Below are 23,745 nucleotides of genomic sequence, written 5' to 3'. Positions count from 1 at the left end.
TAAACTGCAGGCAATGTCCTACTTATCTCAGGGCATATTTTACTGACTTTCTCTCAAGGTATAATTCCTGTGGTATCTTATATAGCTTTGGCCCCAGTTGGTAACTACCCTGCCCGTTTGATCCACATTGTCCAGCCTTGGCAAGCAATAAGATAGAGCCTTGCACCTTCCGGGCAATGTGCTCACTCACGTGCCATGGTTCTTGTCATTAGGACCTCGGCACAGATACTGTCATACCTCCAGATTCTCTGTGACGTATCTTCTGTGGCTCACTACATACCCGGCCTGATACCGCCCCCATGGCACATCGTGACTCTGACACAGCAATCACACTTCTACCCTTCCATCGTCCTGATGAGGCCCAAAGGTGAATGGGTTGATACGCATCAACATTTTGATTGAAGGAGCTTCTGAAATTGAAATTCTTTAAAACTCTTTTTGGACGCACATTAAAGGAACAGTCGGTCCTTTATATGTGAATACCCTATAAAGACTACCTCCTAATGTGGACTGTGGTCTTACCTTTACAGATAGCCTCACAAGTTTAAAAATAAATAGAAGATTTAAGTGAAGATTTGTAGCTGTTAGGTCTGTATTTGGCTGTCCACAGACTTCCATGGAGATAATTGAGTGTTTCTGATATTTTTGAAAGTTGTGTCATTCATGAAACATGTATATATATGAGAATGTGTTGATTATTTTACTGTCCTGAAGCATGAGTACGGAGAGTACCCGTTATTGACCTAGTCCTTTAGTTATTGAACCTTTATCTGCATTAAATAGATACATATTGACCAGTGACTAAATTGAGTTTTCACTGTGGTAGATTTGCATCAGATAATTAGTCCCCACAATACACATTTTTTTGGGTTTAATGGGGCTTCAGAAGGCAGCACACCATACCATCATCTGGAGGAGCTATCGCAACAGACAGTACTTGTGTACTGTGAGGAATGGGGGTCTGTCGAAAGTTATAGAGCACACAATGTTTCTCTACCTTGATAGGTTTGTAATCACCAGCCTCCAGCTGTTAGATATTGACAGGAATTCACAATTCAACCACTCAACTTAGGCAAAAATCCCAGTGGCTACTAAGACCAGTATTGCCAACTATAGAGCATGTAATGCAGCATATATAAGAAGGTAAGGGGATTACCCAGAGAAAGTAGTAGGCATGTATGACAGAGGTTTGGCAAACAAGTAGTTTGCATGCACTTTTGGATGTTTTCATAGCAGTCAATTGATATCAGAGTATTGTAATTATAAAAGAGACATATTAATTTATCATAAGCCATAGTATATATGAGATGAGCAGAGACTATGCATACTTCTTTCACTCGAGCAAGAACATCTGGACACACACTCCCAACATAGTATACATATTATTATGAGGACTGGCCATTGACCACGATGAAGTGTGTAATTACTATTCTAACTCCATGTGCATTTTGATAGTAGGGCAGATTATAAAGCACAGCAAGGCAAATCTAACTCCGCTTTTAGTTTTTTGATGCACTTGCTCGAAAGTGCCTAAATATACTACTGTGACCGGTCCTCACACACACACTCTCATTGCTCTATCTCTTTTTCTCTTATGGATTCTTGCAGTGCTTTCTCCTTCATCGTTATTGTTCACTGTATGTAATGGAAACTTGCCCTACGGTTGTACTTATCCTATATGTTTATATTTCTTCTTGTATAAAGACTCGTGCTCTGCTGTTGCATGTGCCATTTCTCTTTTGGGTGTATTTGGAGGAGTTTACGGCTGCAGCATGTTCTGTATCTGTTACAAGTGTGTGAGGATGTGTCTGATGGTGTTACCTGTCTGGTACATGTTTCTTTTGTGTGAGTGAATCTTGCAGCTATTGTTTCTGCCACATCTTCTCTTCCTGTTATTTGTGTTAGGGACACTTGTAGTGGTGGAATGTATGACGTTACAACGCATACATTTACAATACATGCACTTACAATGCAGTTTTTACATTGCAACATCCACTACAACACATTCCATTACATCGCATGACACTACATCGCATTTTTAAAAACTACCTTTACAACTCATTCCATTACATCGCATACTACCTTTACAACGCATAGCATTACAACGCATACCATTACATTGCATTTAAGGTAAGTATTGGATAGTATGGGGGTAAAAATTACTATTCTAACTCCAATGGTATGCGTTATAATGGTATGCGTTGTAATGCCTGCATTGTAGTGACATGCTGTAGCGTCATGCGTTGTAATGTCTGCGTTGTAGTGTCATGAATTGTAAAGGATGTTGCTATGTAATGCCTGCGTTGTAAGTGTAGTGCGATGTAATGGTTGCGTTGTACAGGTTATTTCTCGTAGTGGTGTTGCTTTTCAATCCAAATAACAGACTAACAAGTCCACCGCTGAAATTAGTTTCATATTCCCCCAGACTAATTAACCACTAATCCTTTTTTGGTTCTGGAGTAGCGTGCTACTCACCTCAAAGTGCTTCAAGACCTCATCATGGGTAGCAAGCGATATATAAATACAAACCATAACCCTCTTCAAACCCTCCACTATCCTACTCACTCCAAATAACAGACTAACATATCCACCTCTCAAATTTCATATTTCACTATACTAATTCACCGCTAATCCTTTATGAGTTCCAGAGTAGCGCCTACCACTCGCTAAAAAAGCACTTTGACGCCTGGTATGGGGTAGTAAACGCTATATAAATGCAATTAACATACAATGAAGTACAGGTGTTGTGAGTCTGTGTAACTTGGTAAACAAAAAATTGCTATACAAAAGGCAAAATGGCTGCCTTTATTGGTTTTTCTATCACTTTGTGGCCAAGAGCTTTAACATGAAGACAAGGGGAGGGTTTGCCAGATATCACCTACAGACCACTTGTGGGCTAAACCAAAAACCTATGATGGATTTAGAGCCAGCTGATTGTTCATAGCTCTTTGGCTTCTTAGTCAATCTCATTTGCTTGCTTCTTAGTTAATTGATTTCCTGCCTCTTCTTGTATTTTATTACCCTGGTGCATAGCTTCTTTACCATACTTTTTTAATTGGATGACTTATATGCTGTACTGTCCTATGACTTTGACATTATGAATACCCTCATGTACCAATTGTAAACGTATTAACTTATTCCCAAAACCTGTAAAGCGCTCTGAAACCCTCGGGTCAAGATAGTGTTATGCTTCCCTGGCTCAAAAGGAACTACTTTATTCTTTTTTTTAAATTCTCCATGGGGGATCATGCACTTTTCCTGCTCTATCTCCCATGTCTTGCCCCCCTTGCATTCCTGCACCTCTTGATCTTAAATGTGCTTCCCACTCATCACCCTATTCCTTTGTTAAAGCAAAGCAACAAACATATTTTTGCTGGAGTTTGTCTAAAGAACACATTTTTTGAGCTGCTTTGTTTTATCTCCAGGTTTTCTGATGGTTTATGAAACCCCAGGCCTTGGCACTCAAAAAATATAATTCATGGGAATATGCATGCACCAATGTGCATTCCTTTCATATGTGTCATTCCTGATGTGTTCTGCTCAGTGATATTGCGCTCGCCAATGTTCAGTATTCAATGTTCACTCACTGATGGTCTGCGCAGTATGCATTCCGCCAATGTGCACTCCCCTAGGTGAATGTTCCCAATACATTCATTGCACTGCTTGAGCATAGAACCAAGGACTGTGGAGCACATCCTGTCTCCATGGTAGGTACTTATTCTTGTGCTGGCTCAATCTACCTCCTGCAGAGTGAAGCACCCATGACTGTGACATAGAGGGTATTATGGAATAGTGGGCTCTAGTCCCTGAGGCACACTTCACAATGTTCCGCCTCTGGAGCGCACTCCCTGATGTCAAATCTCCATCTCTCCTTCTCTTCTATTTGCCCCTTGCAATCTCTTAATATCTGCACTCTCCCTTACTCTTCCTCTCTCTTTCTTGTATCTCTTAGCTGTCATCCCCTCAATCTCTCGCCATGTACAAAGTCTCTCCTCTGGTATTCATCTCTTGTGTATTCAATCCCTCCCTGCACTTCATCTCACTTCTCCATCACATGTGTATATCTCTCTTTCTCTCTTCCTCTACTTCGCTCTGTCCTCTTGCTTTCCACCACTTCCTCTGCATCTACAGTTCACTGACAACTGCTGCTTTTTCCCATGTATGCCTCTCCACCACCACCATTTTACTGCCACCTCTCTAGTTCTCCCTCATCTCATTCCCGCTCAGTTGGAGGAAGCTGGAGAATGAAAAGGCAAGAAGGAGAAGACTGTCAGGGTCTATCAGACGACCACTGACTAATGGTTTTAGCCTCACAGTAACAGGGAGAGAGCCAGCTGTTGGGAGAGAGTCATTTTATGCAGTTTAGGCACACTGTCAGCCTCCTGTGCACTTGTTGTTCTGTAATATTTTGTATGTCTTCACTGCATATCTACAACGTCATCCTCGCCAGGATTTTGCTCGTATAGGAAGAACAGGCTGTCTAGGCCCTCGCTTCCATGCTGAAGTTTGGTGCAACTCAAGGATGTATGGGGTTAGAGTATGAGGGCGGTCTCCTAGGCCGCCAGGACAGCAAAGGCAATTGCCTGCCACATTTCAAAGATGCTCGCCAACCAGGTGGTGATTTTGTTGACTTCAGCAGAATCAGTGCTTTAAATAGAAACATAGAAGTGCTGATACTCACTATTTAGAGTACCTGCTGCTCCTGAGAAGTGCTGGTACTCTCCTAATAAAATGTATTGCAGCAAAACTGAGAAGTGCAGGGTGGCTCCCTTTCAAATAAACTGCAGATACTCAGCACCAGACAGTTCCTGCCCAATTAAAGCACTGAGCAAAGCCACAGCTGTGGTGTGTCCATTGAACACAGTGAAGTATCGCAGAGCATGTGCCATGTGTAAAGTGCCCTATTATCCATTTTTTTAAAGAATAAACTCTGAAAGTGGGATTTTATTCTTCAAAAACAAAAAATCATGGACCCCACAGTAGAGGGAGTTTACTCACTGTGTGTGGGTTCCGTTGGTCAATTTCTCTGCCGAGGCGTGGTGTTCCAGGGAAAGGACACCGTGGAAGAGAGGGACAATGTAAAATTCCATGGCATACCACACATCTCCCTGAGAAAACACCCATACATTGTCTTTTCTTATTGTTCACACGCTGATAACCCTTCTTGTAAATAGAGGAGGGACGTACAAAAATGTTTTAGGAACGAGATGGGTCATAAAGTACTCAGAGAACTTATTGGCCTACATACGATTCTTCTCACAGCTGCCTTCTTTTCCTAGGTTTATGTCTCAGCATAGTTTTTCAGTACAAAATGGTAACAGTTCTTTGCGAGGGGTAGTTGGCGCAGTAAAAAAGATGTGGCCGTCTTCCTGAGAGTTATCTTTAAAAACATTTTTCCATGTGACTTTGAATGGAATTGATGTTGGAGATGTTTACTTTTATTTTTCCAAAAGAACTGAAACGCGGTGCAATCGTCCTCATTTTAATCTGAAAGCCCAAGTGCGAAGAATTTGTGAACTAACATGTAGATTCATCAAAGTCCCCTTTTGCGAGTCTGTATTAGCGATTATTAAGGAATCGCTATTACAGACTCGCAAAACGGGATGCATGTAGAAATCGCAATATTTTTTGCGATTTCTACTGCTTCCTTATTTGCGATTCACAAATTGCTAATCGCAAATAAGGATGCGATTTCCCATTCATTCCTCTGGGCCTAAAGGCCCAGAGGAATGAATGGGGAGTCAATCCTTATTTGCGATTCGCAATTAGCGAATCGCAAATAAGGATGCAATTTCAAGGGTGCCAGGGTGTCCAAAGGACACCCTGTAGCACTCCTGAAATGCAAATGTACACAGGTGTTGCGCACACACATGTCCAAAGGACATGTGTGTGAGTAACATACAACTTAGAAAAATGCACTAAAGTGCATTTTTCTAAGTTTTAGCTACTAACCACAAAGTTACACTTCGCGGTAAATAGCGGCCCCATATTGCAAATTCGCAATTTTTAAAAGGTTCATGAATAGCATTTAAGGAATCTCTAATTGAGATTCCTTAAATGCAATTCTTCGCAATTTAGCGAGTTCCGTAATTGCGATTTTTGCATTTGGGATGATGAATCCTAAATGCAAAAATAACGCTCGCAAAGGGCCGGATTCTCAGAATCTGGCCCTTTGCGAGCCGATTTTACTTTGATGAATCTGGCCGTTAGTTGACACAGATTTGGAAAATGACAGACAGTTCACAGGAAGAAAAAATCACCAGCCAGCCTTTCGTTTTAGCGACACATACTGGACCTGTTACTTATTAGTCCTAACTCTGCGGAGGGATAGAACTCATTTTCAGCAACATTTTAAAAAACAAATTCTTGGGAACTTTTTTCGCTTCGGAGTGCGCAAAGTATATTTGCATATAGATAGAAAGAAGAAAAATGTGAGACAGGCCCTTTAAAAAAGCGAATTAAACCGAACAAGTAATGAGAAGCAGGCAATTACAGAATGAGCACCAGTAACCAGAGAACCAAATGAGGGAATTTCTTGGCTTGCTGTAATTCCTCTCCAGGCCAGTGAGCAGAGGTGGACTGGCCTAGCAGTAAATAACGTCTCGAGAGTTCTTTTGCGTTATGATAGAACAGACAGTTCTCCTCTGGCCACAGACAGGGTTAGATATACCTTAATATACATCCAGTAACCAAATGTATATTTTTGGCATTTTTTGATGGCAGTCAAAATTGAAGTGTAGGTCAGATGGGCAATTCTTCAGCGCAGAATTTTACAAATACAGAACACGAATTCGTCAAACGTGCCACTTTCCACAGTTTTCCAGTGAATTAGAGTGTCCTGGCAGTGATACTGAGCACCCTGCAATAACTTCTTGGGTACTGAAGTGAAGTTCAGTGATTTGAAGAAAATGCAGTGAGTGTCCTGCAGTGAAGTCCAGTTCCATGATGTAAAATCGAAGGCTCTGTAATTAGGAGCTGTCGCTGTAATCAGGAATAGTGCCTTAAAGTGAAGTCCTGTGGCTTGTAAAAAGCCCACTGACTTGCGCTGAAGTACATTCCGTTGCATGTGGAGTTTTCTCAGAGCCATGCCCAGTGCATTGCAGTGAAGTACAGGGCGCTCTGAGATACACCATGTCGCAAAGTACTCTAGCTTGCAGTGAAGAATTCAACCGTGCGTACATATGTACTTGCACTGTAGTGAAATCCGGTGGTTTGCGGAAATACACACTGCTTTCGAGTGACTAGAGCAGTTCAGTTTTATGCTTTACTGTGTCGTGCAGAACCGTGCAGTAAAGTTTAGTATCTTGCACTGCAGTACGTGCAGGGTCCTGTAATGAGACTTTATGACGCATTAGTGACGTACAATGTGTTCTGTTGAAATACTGCGCCTAATAATGCTAATTCTCCATACCTTTGCACACCTTAGATGCCAAGCAACAATTGCATTGCAAGCTGCCAAGCTATTCGTCAAATCAATATTTTATGAAAGGGCAATTGTCCTCGAAGTACTTTGTGCACCCCCTACCCCCCTTTCCAGGGATCCTTCAGACGGCCCCATCACATTCTAAAGGGGGGGCCCCACCATTCTGCATTTCGACGCTGCTACGCGTTCGAGCACAGTCAGCTAGACACTCCTCTTAGCGAGGCACGTTGGACTCAACCGACTCATTTTCTGCACGTCAAAATCTCTCTGCGCCCAAACAGTTGAATCCGCCACGGCGCCACGTTCACACTAACAAAGAACGTGGCAGTGAAAGATTATACCAAGCGCTGCTCTATGTCACGAACTATTACTTGGAACATTCCACTCCACAGGGCTTCGAGCGCGGTTTCAATAAAGCCGTCACGGGCCGTATTTAAAATCTAAACACCAAGGAGCATGAATAATACATTCACATCGAGGGGTCTTGGAAAGCCAGTGTTTATGTGCGTGATAAAAGGTTTGGAACTGTAAATTAAAAGGCGGTAATCACAGGAAGGGTCTCTGGTGACACTTAATGAACCACAGGACTGGAGGTCGAGAGCCGATGTAAACGTCGATGATGTTATCCCTCGACACCAATAAAACCCGAGACACATACTTTCTGGGGTAGCGTTGGTACTAATAATACATGAACGCTTGACAGATTCAAATGTCTGTCTGTTTGCTCGCCCACCTTCAGCCAATCGGAATCTATTTGCCATCATCAGCCCGCAATGCCATTGGTGTCTCACTGTTTAGTCTGTGCATATTTCCGTTCGTCATTTGTTCATCTTTCTCTCTACAGCAAGAGAGGTGTAAGGGGCATATTACCAACAGTTAGCAATATTTATCGCTAACTGAGCTTAGCCTTAGTTTTTTTAACGCCGCGCTTCGCCCAATATTATCGCTGAGATAACGTCCTATTACCAACGTTTATCTCAAAAGCGATAATATTGCAGGCGTTAGCGTGAATATCGCTGGAAAAACAGCGGGGTTCACGCATTAGCGTGCAAATGCTGTTAGCCATATTATCCATCTCCCTTTGGATAACATGGCTAAGAACTGGTATTTGCAGGCATTAGCGTTTGGCGATATTTGCGCTTTTCCATCGCTTTGCCTTTCTTGGTAATAGGCGATAGCGATATTAGCGACTGCTGTCAGTCGCTACGGGTTGGGTACGCCCACTTTGCATGTCATTAGCGATAAATCTCGCTGACATGCAAAGCGGGTCCCAAACTGCTTGCTATCGCCTACAAGCTGTCGCTAACTGGTTTTAGCGACAGCTTGGTAATAGGGCAAATGAATTATCGTCGCTTAGCGGCAGAAAACGGCCGCTAAAGCGGCGATAATTCAATATCGCCACCCTTGGTAATATGCCCCTCAATTTTCAGAAAGCTGAGAATGGGTTAGCATTGATATTTTGCGTTAACAATAATTGATTTTGGGACACTTTATGTTGCCCATATTACTCTCTTACCCCCATCAATGTGACTTGATAAATTGTTCTGAATAAGATGTATTTCACACAATACACTTGGGCCTGATTAATTACAAGAGTCAGAGGAACTGGAATTTCTAAATCGATTCCAATGTTTCCCTCAAATCTAGACTGTTTCCCCTGAAGATACATCAACAGGTTGCTCCTGTTGAAATCCAAGTCGGGGAAAAAGATCTGGGGTACGTTAACCCAGGTTAAAAGTCACATTGAAATTTCACAGATTGTAGCGTGGGAATTAGGGCCTTATTTAGAATTTGAGCAGCAGGATAGCAACCTGATAGTGGTTAACGTCAAATCTGCCATATTTAGAGTTCCACTGACATGAATGCCAAATTAATACTGTGGTCAAAACATCACCACTTTATGGACGATGGGCAGTATCCTCGCAACTCTAAAAAACAAAACAAAAGGGCCTTAGTATTCTTGTTCTGCTGCAGTAAACTTTCTGGGGATAACTCTGCCTACATTGTTTAGCTCAATTGGGTTTGCTCAGAGGGAAAAGTGTCTCCCAATTCAGATATACAAATTTCTATGCACAAATAAACTCGAAAACTTTGCACATTTACGACTGGCGCAGAGCTTTGCTTGAGGAAAAAAAATTGCTAAATCTTACTGCCACTCACAGAAACAAGACCACGAGGGACCCATGAAATCTGCAATGCATCAAATAGACTCTTTCGCCAACAGTCTATGATCATATAAGGGACCCGGATATTTTTTTTAAACCAAATTTTAACCCATGCACTTTAGTGCAAAACATAAAAGGTCTGCCACCTGTTTTAAATGTTATTTTTGATACAGGACTGGATATATAAATAATAAATGTGTGAGGCATGTTTTTAAATATTAATGTTGATACAGCAATTTTGGAATAATTTAAAGTAATTATGCAATAAATTCATTCACCCACTAACATATTTATTAAATATACAGATATTTATCTATTTATTGGGTTACTGAAAAAAATATTCAAAGTGGATGGAGTGCTCAGCTGTATGAGTAATACAACTGTTACATTCAATGAGTAAACTTCAATTGAAGTCTGCAACGTTAACACTTGCCACACACTGCTCATAGTAGCCTTATGGAAAACATCATTCAATGACATAACTGAGGACTTTACATTTGACATCAACTACTATGCAAATGATTACATTATATAAAATATTTAGCTACCTTTCAGAAGTCATTCTTGTACGAGACAGTTTCAAATATTGTGCCCATTTTATTACTAAGTGTTCACTCCCGCTCCTTATCAGAAAGTGATCATGTGTCAATTATGGTATCCTAAGGGGATTGATAAAAGGGAAGCCCCATTTTAGAATCAGAGGGGGGTTCAGATCGAGAAGTGCAAATCAGAGAGATGGATGTGCAAATTGTCAAATGTGATTGAAGAGTAAAACCCATGCAGACACAAGATCCACCTTGTCAAAAGAATGAAGGCTCCTAAATGGACTTAAACTTGCAATATTATTTACTCACATACATGAATAAATAGGCTCCAGCGTGGACAGTGAGTGTTACAGAGAGCAGATGCTCTGGGAAGTCTGTGAACACACAGCAACGTACATTTTTTGTGATGATGCCTTCAATACCTCTTCCACCATGGCCCCATTCTGAAATGTATGCTGTCAATGACACGAGTAATGTGAGTTTGTCAAGATATTGCTTGGCATCATTGGTGCTTGTAAGGCAGATGTAATCCCTTTTGGGCCAACACTACCACTGTTCTCAAAAAGAAGATGCCTGTTCACTTGGTGGAGAGAGTAGTATCAGTGTAGGCAGGTTGTATAAGGAAAGATTCTTTAACCAGTGTCAACCTGAAACACTTTTCAGAGGATTGTGGACTAGACAAAGATCACAGCTGTGATCCAGATTGGGCCAGTGGAGTAGACCTTGAGCTCTCCTATCTTGCAACCACAATTCTTTATTTTGATGACAGGTAATAAGATGAGAAAGGATCTGTCTGAACTCTGGATTCACTTTGACATGTTGCAGCTGTCTAATATTCGGAGGCATTCCAAGCAGTGTCCTCTAAAGGTCGTGATGTCTGTGTATAGGATTTACATTTAACCCACTGCTCCATGGTGAGCCAATGGTGGATCCGATTGATGTTGTTAGACTTTTTCTCATTGATGGAAGGTCTTGTGACTTAATTCTACATACTACAGCATGCTTGCAAATTAATTATAGACCTTTTTACAGTAGCTTAATGAAGACAGAATCAGAGCCCTTGTGAACTCTACCTGAAACTCACTTTCAACCGAAGCCTGGCCATCCTGTGCAGTGTTTGCAGAAAAGTGTGTGCTTTGTACAACAGCAGACATTTACAAGGAGAGGAACAAGATAACTTCAAATCCCACCCTTAAGTTCATGATTACCGAAGGGACAGCCACAAATGCTAAGGTCATTCGAAAGGTATTCTGTAGTTGGAATTGTTCTTGGTCATCATGGTATCTTTCTTGGACCTGTTGAGGTCTGGGACAAAAACCACAACAACTGGCTGCTCTTTCTAAAACAGAAAAACGTGTCCGAGCGATACTTTGTATGTAATAGAAAGTGTAGATTGTCATGAGTAATTAGATGTGCTATGGGTTTCATATCTCTATACAATGAAACTCAGAATTAACAGTAGTAACCCCTGTGGGACATCGCAAAAGAATGCGACCATGGAGCACACGTTCCTGATTTAGACCTGTTAGCTGCAGCCTGAGAAACACGACTGATTCATGGAACGACCAAGTCTACTATCCCTGCGCAATTGTATGTTGTATGCTTTTATTTTATGTATTTCTGACGTTTTGTAATGTGCCTTGGTGTCAAATTGTGACAGCTTTAGAGAACAAAACTGTAATGTGGAAAAAATAACAGCAAGCAGAGGAATACCAGTAGAATATGTAAATACGGAGGTTGCGAGAGTCCATGCGTCCATTTTTCAGTCCCTATCCTAGAAAGAGGGTTTAAAAATGATTTCTTGAAGGGTTCTGCTTTTATGAGTTACCTACATTAGAGGTGTCTCACTCAGCCTCAGGGTTATGGGTCTACGGTTTCCCAAGTTTAGGATACATATTTCCCAGTTAAGGGGTACCAACTCTCTCCTGGTTGAAGTGTGGTTGTGGGATACGGTGCAGTGATGCTGACCCGACTTTCCTGATAAGGATGTAATACTGAGCGGTCTTTGACAATGTTCAGACTTGTGTTCCAACAGGCCTTATTAATAGCAAGGAGGGATTTTTCTTTGAGAAAGTTTAGCAAAGTCCACCTTTTGTAAATTTGGACACATACTTATAGATTGATTTTGGAGTCTGTGAAATGTGACCAACATTTCATTGGTGGGATTAAATGAATCCTGTTGCACTAGTCTAGCCATCATGAGTCATGTATCCTTGATTACCACAGTCTAATGGGAGGATTGCAAGATGGAAACAGCTATTTGAAATGTGGAATGCTACAATCTGAAAACCTTAGCAACAGCATTTACTTGAAGGGCGAGCAAGATATTTCGAATAAAGTCAGGCTCCAGCTTTTTGCTTTTAGAAACAGTGAAGGAGTAAAGCCCTAGACCAGTAGTTCAAATAAAAAGGGAAAAGCTGAACTATTTATTACAATTCTGTCCCGATTTTTCCTCCATTTAGTTGGAGAATGATGTCTCCAATTCAGAATTGAATATGATCTTTGCAACTGCTTTCACTGGGATACTGATGATTTTTTTCTTCCAAACGTATATAGATTTGTGTGCTATCACCAAACATTAGGGTATTTTTTAATTTTTTACATTTTTTCCCCTCATTGTCGCCCTTGGTGACCAAATATTAGTGCATGGAGATAGGCGTTCTGTCGCAGATAACCTGGTAGGAGCACTGAATAGTACGAAGTGGGTCGCCCCTCAGTACAATTACCATACTCCAACAGCACCACATTAGAACAACCAACAGGGTAGTATGCTGCAGACAGATACCCAATCTTGTATCGATATCGCTCTATTGGGTATACAAACATAAAAAGAGATGCCAAGCAGCGTAATCATTGGACCTTGGGGGGAAAAAACAAAAAAAAAACATGGTTGAGTAATCAGCTATAACCAACTTAATAAGGACCAGAAGTTTCTCTTGTCTGGATTGCCCGATCTTAAAAGGTCCATTTTGGATGTTTGTAGCACTGAAGTGAGCCAGTCCAGCAAGGTAGGAGGTAACGGGTCTTTCCATTTCCTACATATTTCTCTTCTGGCTAGTATAATACAATAAAAGAGTAAGTTCTTAGCCAGACCCTGAACTTCTGGTGCGACCCCAAAAATAATAAGAGCGGGGCATAGCAGGACTTGGGAGCCCAAGGCAGCAGTGAGTGTTAGAAAAACAGCGTTCCAAATGGGCGATAGCCGTCGGCAATCAAAGAACATGTGCAGGTCAGAAGCCGCAATCAGACCACATTTAGGGCATGCCACTGCTGAGTTGTTTGGGAATTTTGAGAGTCTCTCTGGCGAATAGTAGGCCCTATGTAGGGTAAAAAGGTGGTTTCGGCGCAACCAAGAGGGTTTCACTAAGTTCCACAAGATCTTAAAAGACTCAAACCACAAGTTCTCCACATTTTGATTGGTGATATGCGTGGCCTAAAGTATGTCAGGCAGATGGAACTCACTCTCGACCTCCTCCAATAGTAGATTGTACCAAAATGAAACTTCTTTCTTAGTTGGAGGCTTATCTATTAAGAGGGAGACCATGTTGATATCACCCCCTAACAAAAAGCTGCCCGTAGCAGATACCTGTGAGTGTGCCCAACTTCGTATTTGCAGGTATTTAAACCTGGAAAGTCCTGCTCCTATTTTAGAGAATAACACATCCCACGGAAGTAAACTACCCTCGACGAAAAGGTCCCCCCACACCTCCACTCCTGCCTCTCTCAGAGGTACTGCAAGACTATCGAGAAGCCTGCTTGGAGACCCTGGTGAATTCCACAGTGGAGACCTACTAGAGAAGTAACCAATATTTATTGAACACCTGAGTTTCACCCATGTTTTAGATATATCTCGCAATACCTTCAGTTTTCCTTTTTTTTTAAACTTGGGGTCGCCAAACTTAAACAAAAACGCGTGGTCAGCTATTTTCCCCCTTTAAGTAGTGCTGCAAACATATACCCAGTAGCAGAGCTTATGGGTGATTTTAGCAACATCCTAGCATGGGAAAGTTGAAAAGCCCACTCGTATAGCTGTATATCAGGACCCACCAACCCAGCCTTAACATTAGGGTATTAACGTTCTACTAATGTATCAGATGAAATAGATGGCTTCTAATGTAATTAAGCAGAAACAGGGAGAGGGCAGTGACTCAGGAGCACCACATAATGATCTTGGGGAGAATGATTCTGAATATTCCATGCATTTTTGTTCAGACATTTCTTTAAGGAACAAATCAAGTTTTGTTCAATCTCCAGTATACCAAACCATCATTTCACTCTAGAGAGCAGGATGATCAAGGGAAATCAGAGCAGCTAGCTAACCTTTACCATGAGTGGGGAATAATACCTCTCCGATATCAGAAATAGCTGATTCTGAGCTTGTTATGTTATCTTATGGGCACTTACTATAGTGCAGTGACTCACACCCGAAGGTGTATTTCGACGCATGGTTACTTGGAATCAGTTCGGTGCAGTTAGAACATCCACATCTTTAAAAGTAATTTGAACTTGGTAGGATCTGGGTACATTCCCTGCAGAGGCAGTTTGTTCCAGTGAAGTGGGGCAAAATATGGGAAGGATCTATTTCCAAATCTAGAAGTGTGGACACGAGAGATCCTTAATAATGCTTTTTTGTAGACCTGAGCAATTTAGTAGGCTGGTAGTGGCAAGGTCTGGTGTACAGGTAAGCTGGTAATGAGTTTGTTAGTGCCTTGTGAGTCAAGCAACATAGTTTAAAGGTGGTGCTTTTTCTGACTGGCAGCTAATACGGGGTTTTCAAAATGGGTGCAGCAGAGGAAGAACATGAAGGGAGGTTGTAAGTCAGCCAAGCCACTGTATTCTGCACAACTTGAAGCTTGGACAGCAGTGTATTATTTGCTGTCACTAGCAATGCCTTCCCATAGTCCAGGCGACTCGTGACCAATGCTTGGACTAGGGTTTTTTTACTGAGGTGGAGGGGAGCCATGGAAAGCCTTTTCTTAGTATGTGCATTGTGGCAAAGCACGGTTCACAGGTCGCGTAAACTGGTCTTTCATGGATAAATCTGTCCCAGGTTGGTGCCAAGGATTTTTACCACTTGATTTGGGCATGGCACCGGCCTAATTCAACAGGCCACCAGTCCACTGACCGGAGTTTTCAAACTAAGATTTAGGCTTATCTGGATCATGCCTAAAGGAAATGACTAGTTGGGTATCGTTGGCAAATGCTACAATCTCAAATCTGCATGATCTGACAATTTATGCTAGGGGGGCCTTGTAGATATTAAATAATGTCCGGCTAAGGATGAACCCTGCTGGACTGCTTTGTTATGCCGGGTCTGGTGGCTTAGTGGACTAATGCATCCACTACAGGGGCCTGTGTTCGACCTCATGGTCACAGGTATGATATCTGGTGGGTCCACTCAGCCTTTCATCCTTTCTAAGGTCGATAAAATGAGTACCATTGAGTTGGGTAACAATAAACATCAGTTATTCAGCGCCAAGATGCACCTTTGGAGGTGAACATGTGCTTTCCAAATAAACATTTTAGTTATGTTATGTTGACCAGCATTGTTCGAGATTTGAAAGAGTCTAGAGAGATTGGTTGGGTTGAGTTGTCAAGTCCATGAGCCAGTGCACTGCTCTGCCTTGTATGCCTGTGTCATGTAGTCTGTGGATTAAGATCAAATGAGAGACCGTATCAAAAACCTCTGATAAATCCAGCCGTACCAGCATGACTGGTGTGTCTGCATCTAATGACAGTCTGAAGGTGTCAGTGACTGCCACTAGTGCTGTCTCAGTACTATGCATCGCTCTAAAATCCGATTGTGAAGGGTCCAGGTCAAGAACTTATTCTCTTCAAGGAAGGCAGAAGTTGTTTATTTATATGCCTTTATAGGCATTTTCCTAACAGGTGCATCAGGATAAGTCATTAGTTGGAAATAATTTATGATTTGGCGGTGGACTTTGTAATAATTGGAGTCACTTAGGCAGACTTACACTCTGCCAGAAGTTTAGCTGAATCTAAAGAAAGGTATTAGATAGCTGTAACTAACAGCATAATGGCCTGGGAGAGGAGGGAAGTGATATAGGGGGCATAAGTCCCATGGGGAGCTGGATTTGGCACAGACCATCATCTCCTGTACCTTCTCCTGAGAGCAAGGCAGAGGTAACAATCAGGTAGTGGCAGATTGAAGTCAACTTCATCTTCCAGCTGTCCACGAAAGTCAAGAAAGTTCTTATAGATGGTATTCGATCTTTCCTTCAAAAAAGTCTGCCAAAGACTTGCTTATTATTTGTGAGATCAGGATGGCACGTTGCAAGTACGAGATTTCACAAAATCGTTCAGGGCTTTAAAAAGTTATTTTGTAGAATTTCCTGCTTGATTATTTTTCCTGCTATATGGTGTTAACTGGATGCTTTTACCTTTTTATAATAACTGAAAAGCATTACTCCATAAGTTTCACTGTCAAGGGAAATTTGGTCAGACACCATCCACATTCCAGGTGTTTGCACTTGGATTATTCCAAGCGCAGTGCGTCTGAGTACCAGGGTGCTTGACTTATAGTTGAGGTGGAAGACATTTGTTTAAATGGTGCAATGTTATCAAAGGCTTGCATAAGGGAACAGTGATATGCTGTTAATGCTGAGCTTATATCAGAATGCACTGTGGTTGCAGTGAGAACAAAGCTTTCACAGGAGTTGGGTTATACCACCCTCCATTGTCTCCTTACTCTGCTGGCCCCTTTACAGGGCTTGGCAGAATCATAGTCTCTTGGGATTTGTAGTTTGATCAAATAGTAATCTTGTTGGACGATGGAATTTTAATTGGAGGTCATGAATCAGTTCATTTTGTTTATTAGAGCATTGGAATGTTGGAAGCTACATTGAAGACAATGGAGTGCTCCGGGCCTCTAATTGTGGGCAGAAGCCCGGAGCTCAACATTCCAATGATTGTTCACAGCTGGTATTCAAAGAGACTGTGGGGATTTAAATACCCTCAGGCTTGTGAGGTCTTCTTTCCACAAATTAGAACATTCTGCACTCTATGGGCCGAATGTTCTAATAGCCTTAGAGCCCTCTGATTGGCTCTACCATCCTTCGGCTCAGGCCTCTAATGCTGGAGCGGGCCTTTAATTACTCATAGAGCCCACAATGGCATGCTCTCAGGCTATATTAGAGCAATAGAATGTTGAGAGCTCAATTGAAGGCAATCGAGTGGCTCAGGGCATATAATGGCTAGTATAAGCCTTTTGCTTCAACATTCCAATGTTTGCCTTTCTGTTTCTCCCTTTTTAATGTAGAACATTCTGAACTCAGTCGGTAGAATGTTCTAATAGCCTTACAGTCCTTCTACCTCAGGCTATACCAGCTGGTAAAGGCCATCTCTCTCATTATTGGCCAGGGGGATAGAAAGCTACTATATATTTTTTTACTTGGTCTGTTACAACACTTTCCAGGATTTTTCAGTGGTAAGGTGCATTTTAAATTCTCTGAAAATTGGACAGAACTGGAGATTTACTGTCAGGTTTTTTTGACAGTTGGAGAAATAGTGCACGTTTCATTTGACAGTGGACTATGTTTGCAGACATATAATTTATTGTGCTGTCATTCTATTGTCATAGAAAGACAGCCTTGCTACAAGCAAGGTATAGGGCAAGTATAGAGTGGTTGCCTTTATTTTTCAGGCTGATATTATACTCTGTGTCTCTAATAGTCTGGACAAATATCACAGGGCAAGTTGGGAACTTTGCGATGGCTCCTGTCTAGGCATGTAAGAATGTAAGAGATCTTTGTCAAATTTGTGTTTATGCTGTGGAAGCTTGGAACCATCTTTCCAACAGAATCTCTTCTTTGATGTCTGTCAAAGTGGTCGTGGATCCTCTGAGAGGTTTGCATTCTGATTGACGGGCAATAAGTATTGAATGGAACTCTAGGAATTACTGAAGTTGACTTGAGATCTCTTCGTGATCTGGAGAGGAAGATTTGATACTGGGTGGTATAGCGCCAAATCAATTGGATATGCCATGGGTTACTTCCTGCTTTAATTATGTTAGAGAATACCCCAGTGTAAAGGAATCATTCATCATTGTCTATATATGTTGTGCAGGGGATTTCAAGTGGTTCTAGAGAAAAGAAAAGGGGCATAGACCAGGCAACAGGTTGAATGCTTTGGATTTCTTGTCACCCAGATGTGGTTCGATTATATTGAAGAATTCAAAGCACTCCCATTTTGAGACACTTTTGCCGTATGCATACATTTATGTGAAATTAGTGAATACTTTTTGTTTTCAATATGGGAAATATTTGCAATTTTTGTAAACATTTGAATTTAACAGCAAAGCGTTGAACCCCATGTAAAGCAGCACATCTACAAAACAAACAATATCATAGAAATACTTTTTTATGTTGTGTTAGGGCGCAGTTCATCTAATTTGGGAAACTCCGTTCAAAGAGCTGTGCCATTCCAGTATTTTTTAAGCCTGCAAAAAAAGTATCATATGCAATACCTAAGTGAGCAACTTCCACAGACAGTGTTAATCCTTGGAAAATCTCTCTCTCTCTCTCTCTCTCTCTCTCTCTCTCTCTCCCTCTCTCTCTCCCTCTCCCTCTCTCCCCTTCTCCCCCTGTATTTGTCTTCAGTCCTGAATAGATCATGTTCTTTTATCTGCTGGTTTATTATAATGGCCTGGGGACACATTCGAATCCCCTTCCTTCAACTACTATGATCATGTCATTTCCTACACAATTCAAAGCCAACAAAGACCGAATAGATGACTTTTCTCCATGCCCAGGGCCACAATGCATTGCTTTTTCTGGCACAACCATCCAATAATACGGAAACCATTTAGGTTGTCCTTCTGGGAGTCCCAGAAAGTGCGTTTAAACTTGAGGTATTAATCCACTTGGCCGAGTGAGCCTGAGGGTACAGCAGCGCCTACAAGATCAGTTCCTTACAGACTTCGGAATGGGACCATTCCACGAAGGTTTCACAGATTTCTACTGCCTAATTAGCTCTGGAGGCCTGCTTCCAAGCCATATGGAATTAAATGAACGCATGCAATGTTTTTGCATTTTGCGCGCAGTATAGTAATATCTTCCCATCCGCATTATCCTTATGAGGTAGCCAACAGCACAACAATGCAGTCTCTGCCGGTGCATGCTACCAGTGTAAGAGTCAACATCAACCTTCTTCACTTCCACACAAACCTTGATGCATGATTCATCACAAAATGTTTTTGACCTTTTTATTTTGACTTTATAATTTATTGCATTGTTTTTATTAACTGTACCTGGGTGAATTAGTTCGGTAAATCATAAATAATATTGAATTTATTTAAATTAGGTACTCGTGTTTGGACAGGGTTCTGGAGCACTTCATAAAATAAAGGAGCTATAAAACTCAAAATCAAAAATAGATGGGTAACATTACGACTGAATAAATGCATGCACAAAGTTGGACACAATATAAGACATTTGTAGAGTTCAAAGTATAAACTGTTAGTGGCATATCTTCTCCAAATTCTTAAGCGTGAGCTCCTCAAAACACACCACTTAAAAGAAGCTTTACTGAACATACCTCAGAGGTGAATGAACCCTGTACTATATTTCCGAAGATATGGCGCCCAGCAGCATTCATCTGAAAATAAATAAATGTATTTTGTCAGTTTTCATTTTTATGAATTCAAGTAAAGACAATAAGCATCACTAACAAATGAGTGTAAAATACAATAAAATAAAAAACAAAAGGAGGAATTCAGACCAAAAAGGTTATTTAAAATAAAAAGGTCTAGAAAAGAGGGGCATTTTCTGCGCTTTTCATTTTAGGAGGGAGAAAGTTCCAGTCCTCTGGTTTCATAATGGAGAAGTAAAAGCAGGTTCATTGACCATCTTAGGAATTCACATTCTGAGGATCTAAAGTTGTAACTCTCAGCCCTCTGGTTCCGTGAAAGTGCTACAGGTACGTAGTATAACATAAAAATATTGAAAAGCATTATATTGATACTAACATTTAGAATATTGTAATAAGACAATTCAGATCATGCACAATTGTGGATGAATACTTAAAAGCAGAGAACCTTGTCTGAGAATTTTCATTGGCTGCCGTCCGTCTAGTTTAAGCACATTGATGCGTTTTAATAGAGACATATTTTGGCTGTGGCCTTCATTGTCGTGTTCCTCAGCCCCAGGAAAGACAGGACACATTCAGTAAGTCCAAAGCTTCTTTATTTCTTTATCATCACAGCACAGATGTTTTTTTTGTTGTTTTTTTTCCTCATTACGCAACAGTTTAAAGTAAGGAGTCTTCAGGGACCCTTCTCAGCTTCGTGGCATCTCTGAGAAAGGGGACCCCTTACATCCATGTACTTGTAAGGAGGAGGATTCTTGTTTCGTAGTGGGGTGAGCTAGCCATCACAGCACAGATGTTACCCGACCTCTCGCCTCGAGGTCCTGCTGGCTAGTCTCCTGTCCCCTCCCCTGACCGGATGTGGTGTCCGGTGTCCCCTTACTTCTGTCCTGAGCCCCAGGGTCCTAGCGCCCCTGTCCTGGGTACAACATCCATGAGTATATCTCAAGTGCTTAAATGGAGGGCATGCTAATGTATACCTCTAAAAGAAAGGAATCATTCAGTGAACTATGAAAGGACCATGTACACTTATAAACGTAAGCTAAGAGATTGCTGTTTGCAGTAGCATCAAGGGCAAGGTCTGAAGCAGAAAAAAGAGCTAAACCTTGTACTTAAGGCCTCCATTGAGTGACATGCAAGATAGCTTAATCAATGCAAACAGATATGAAAACAGACAGTAGCACCCTCATTTTGAGTGGCCCAGTTAGTTGTGATATGTGTAGAAATGTCTGGTACCAAACACATGGCAATTGGGAGATTGGCTGCTGATATCAGTCTCCTAGAGATTTCGCAAACATATTTTAGTAGGTCATACCTGTTGTTATTTAGCAGGGAAAAAAGGTCCAATAGTGATGGGGACATGTGTATTTTGATGGACCAGGCAATAAAATCCACATTTTAGCATGCATTATTGGGGGAAAATTAGCAATCGAAAGTTATTGCTTAGACCCATTAAGTTCCAAACCAGCAGAGCCAGATTTTATGAGACCTGATACATTTTGGCCTAAGCACCAGACCACTAGCAATGAGGTCCTAAATCTGTATTTTACCTCTCAAATACAACAGAAACTTATGAAGTTTGAAACTTGCAAAGAAATCTTTTCTACATTAAGTTGGAACGATTTCTAAGCCCTCATGCTTCGTTATAAATTGATGTCAACCACGATCAATGCCCTAAGAATGTAAAAATCTGGATTCCACCAAATATAAATCTGCCTCACTACAGACCTAAGTAGTTCAAGACCCCTGTTAGACCTGGCATCCTTGGCATGGTTTCCCCTGACATTTTGCCTCCTGACGTCCTGTTTTGCTGACTTCATTTTTGCCAAAATTAGGATTCTGGGCAATTTACCAGTGCCAACCAGTGCTAAAGTGCATATTCTCTGTACTCTACACATGGTAACATTGACTTATCCCCATTTGGCATCTGTAATTTGCATGTACGTCCCTAGTAAAGAGCACTATGTATGTCCAGGGTCTGTCAATTAAATGCTACTAGTGGTCCTTCAGCACTGATTGTGACATATACTCATTAACCTTTTAAACATGGCTCAGACCTGCCACTGCAGAGCCTGTGTCTTCAGTTTTAAACTGTCATTTCAACCTGGCTAGTTAGCCTACTTTCTAGGCTCCACTCTCTTTTGTATTACATGCATGTCACCTCTAAGGTAGGCCCTAGGTATCCCCATGAGCAGAGCGCAGTGTATTTAAAAAGTAGTCCTGATAATGAAAAACTGCTAAATTTGCCTTTTACTACTGCAATGCCTATCTCTCCCACAGGTTAACACAGGGATTGCCATTGGGATCAGATAGAAAATTTGAGTTTGGTGTCTCTGGACTCACATTTTACAAACAAATCTTTTATTAAAGTTGGTTTTTAAATTGAAGGTCTGAAAATGCCAATTTTAGAAAGTTGGCATTTTTTTACTTTAACCATTCTGTGCCTCTGCCTGTCTCTGAATACACGTCTGGGTTAGGGTGACAGCTGGGCTTTGTACATTCCCTATAGACAAAGGGAGCTGAAGTGTGACATTTGCAACCCAATGGCACATCACCAGTCTGATGGGCCTTCCTGCTGTAGATTGAGAAGGAGGAGTTGTCACTTGCACCTGAATAGTGGTGTGCCTGTCCCCACACAAAGAGCTGTGTACTCCCTTGTAGTGCGTCTGGACCCAAGGAAGTGAGAGTAGGGACCTTGTGAGGTTCAAAGGCCTCCTTGGTGCCAACCCCACGTCAAAGGCACATTTAGGTATACGTATTGGACTCTTCACACCCCAAGTTCAGTTCACTTTGGGGTCCTGAGGAGACTCAACAACTAATTAAGAGGAGCTGCGCTGCCAGGAGGGACTGTCACTTTGCCACTTGCTTTGCTGTGTTGGCCTGGTGCCTGCTTATTGCTGTGGTGTCAGGAAGGACTGCCACTTTGCCACTTACTCTGCTGTGTTGGTCTGCTGCCTGCTACCTCTGCAGTGCGGAAATTTGAAATTGCCCTCTGTAACCTCTTTAACCAAGAAACTCCAAGGGCTTGTTGGCTTTCCCCTGTTATCCATGGCTCAGTGGCATGAAAGACTTTGTTGTACTCAGATGGAGCGCTCCACTCTAAGAGGGTCCAGTGTCTTCTTTTGTTTATATACAACTTCACCTGGCAACAAGCTGTGCTTTGCGCAGCTCCAGATCGCCTGCTCTGGTTGTGCATTGACGTCGCAGAGCCAAGGAAAGCCTGCAAGCACAGTCCCCAGCATTGCCTTGCTGACTTGGGATTCCCTCTGCAATATCATCTTCAGACTATACCACTCTTCCTGCCAGTGTATGCCACACTGAGGAATGCGGGCCAGCCCTGAGCACAATCACTGCATCGAGGGCCCCATTGGCCAGCTCGGGTCACCAGGTCTGTGCGGACTCCAACACGTCAGCCCTGCACAACTGGGCCTGACCTTCTGCCAGCACGGGGAGCTCCCTATGCGGCAAGCCCTGATTGAGGAGTCTGACATCCCTGCTACTCCTGCCAAAACCCAGGTACAAGGGAGAGCGAGGCTCTTGTTGCAGATCTGCATACCATGGGTGGTCAGGGTGCCGCTTAAACACAGTCATACACCACTCTTTCTTTTATACGATCACCAGGTAGCCACTGAGGACTTTTGAAGGCCTGCTTTCTTGCTTCACCGCTGGGGCAGCCCTGTTTATGGTCTCCTAATGACAACCGTTGTAATTGTGCCAGGCTGATTCCAGGGTCGCCAGCCTGTTGCAGCATGCCCATAGCCAAACAGCAAACATATAGCCAAACAGCAGGTCCATAGCCAACTGTGGAACAGTCTGTCCCTGCATTCTTTTATATCAAAAGCTGCATTTTTCAGAACCGCTTGTGCACAGAGGCGACAAGGGCGTGTTTCCAGCACAAACTTTAATGCGCTTTTCATTTTTAGCATGCCTTTGTATCGCGGGCTTCTGCGGTTGTCTTGGCAACGCTTCCTTGCTGAATAACAGAGGGGAAATTTCAATACCAAGAACC

General features: G+C 42.0%; 1 protein-coding gene across 1 annotated transcript in view; it reads right to left on the bottom strand.

Moving 5' to 3' along the window:
* LRRTM4 (leucine rich repeat transmembrane neuronal 4) overlaps positions 1 to 23,745 on the bottom strand; it is a 1,783,294-nt gene that overhangs the window by 944,277 nt on the left and 815,272 nt on the right. Inside the window, exon 3 of the mRNA XM_086943519.1 lies at positions 19,689 to 19,748. Coding sequence (XP_086799645.1) covers positions 19,689 to 19,748 — 60 coding nt within the window. The remainder of the gene's footprint in view (positions 1 to 19,688; positions 19,749 to 23,745) is intronic.

The sequence above is a fragment of the Lissotriton vulgaris genome, chromosome 11 (assembly GCF_964263255.1).
Source record: "Lissotriton vulgaris chromosome 11, aLisVul1.2, whole genome shotgun sequence".
NCBI lineage: Eukaryota > Metazoa > Chordata > Amphibia > Caudata > Salamandridae > Lissotriton > Lissotriton vulgaris.
This window is presented reverse-complemented; position numbering and strand designations above follow the sequence as displayed.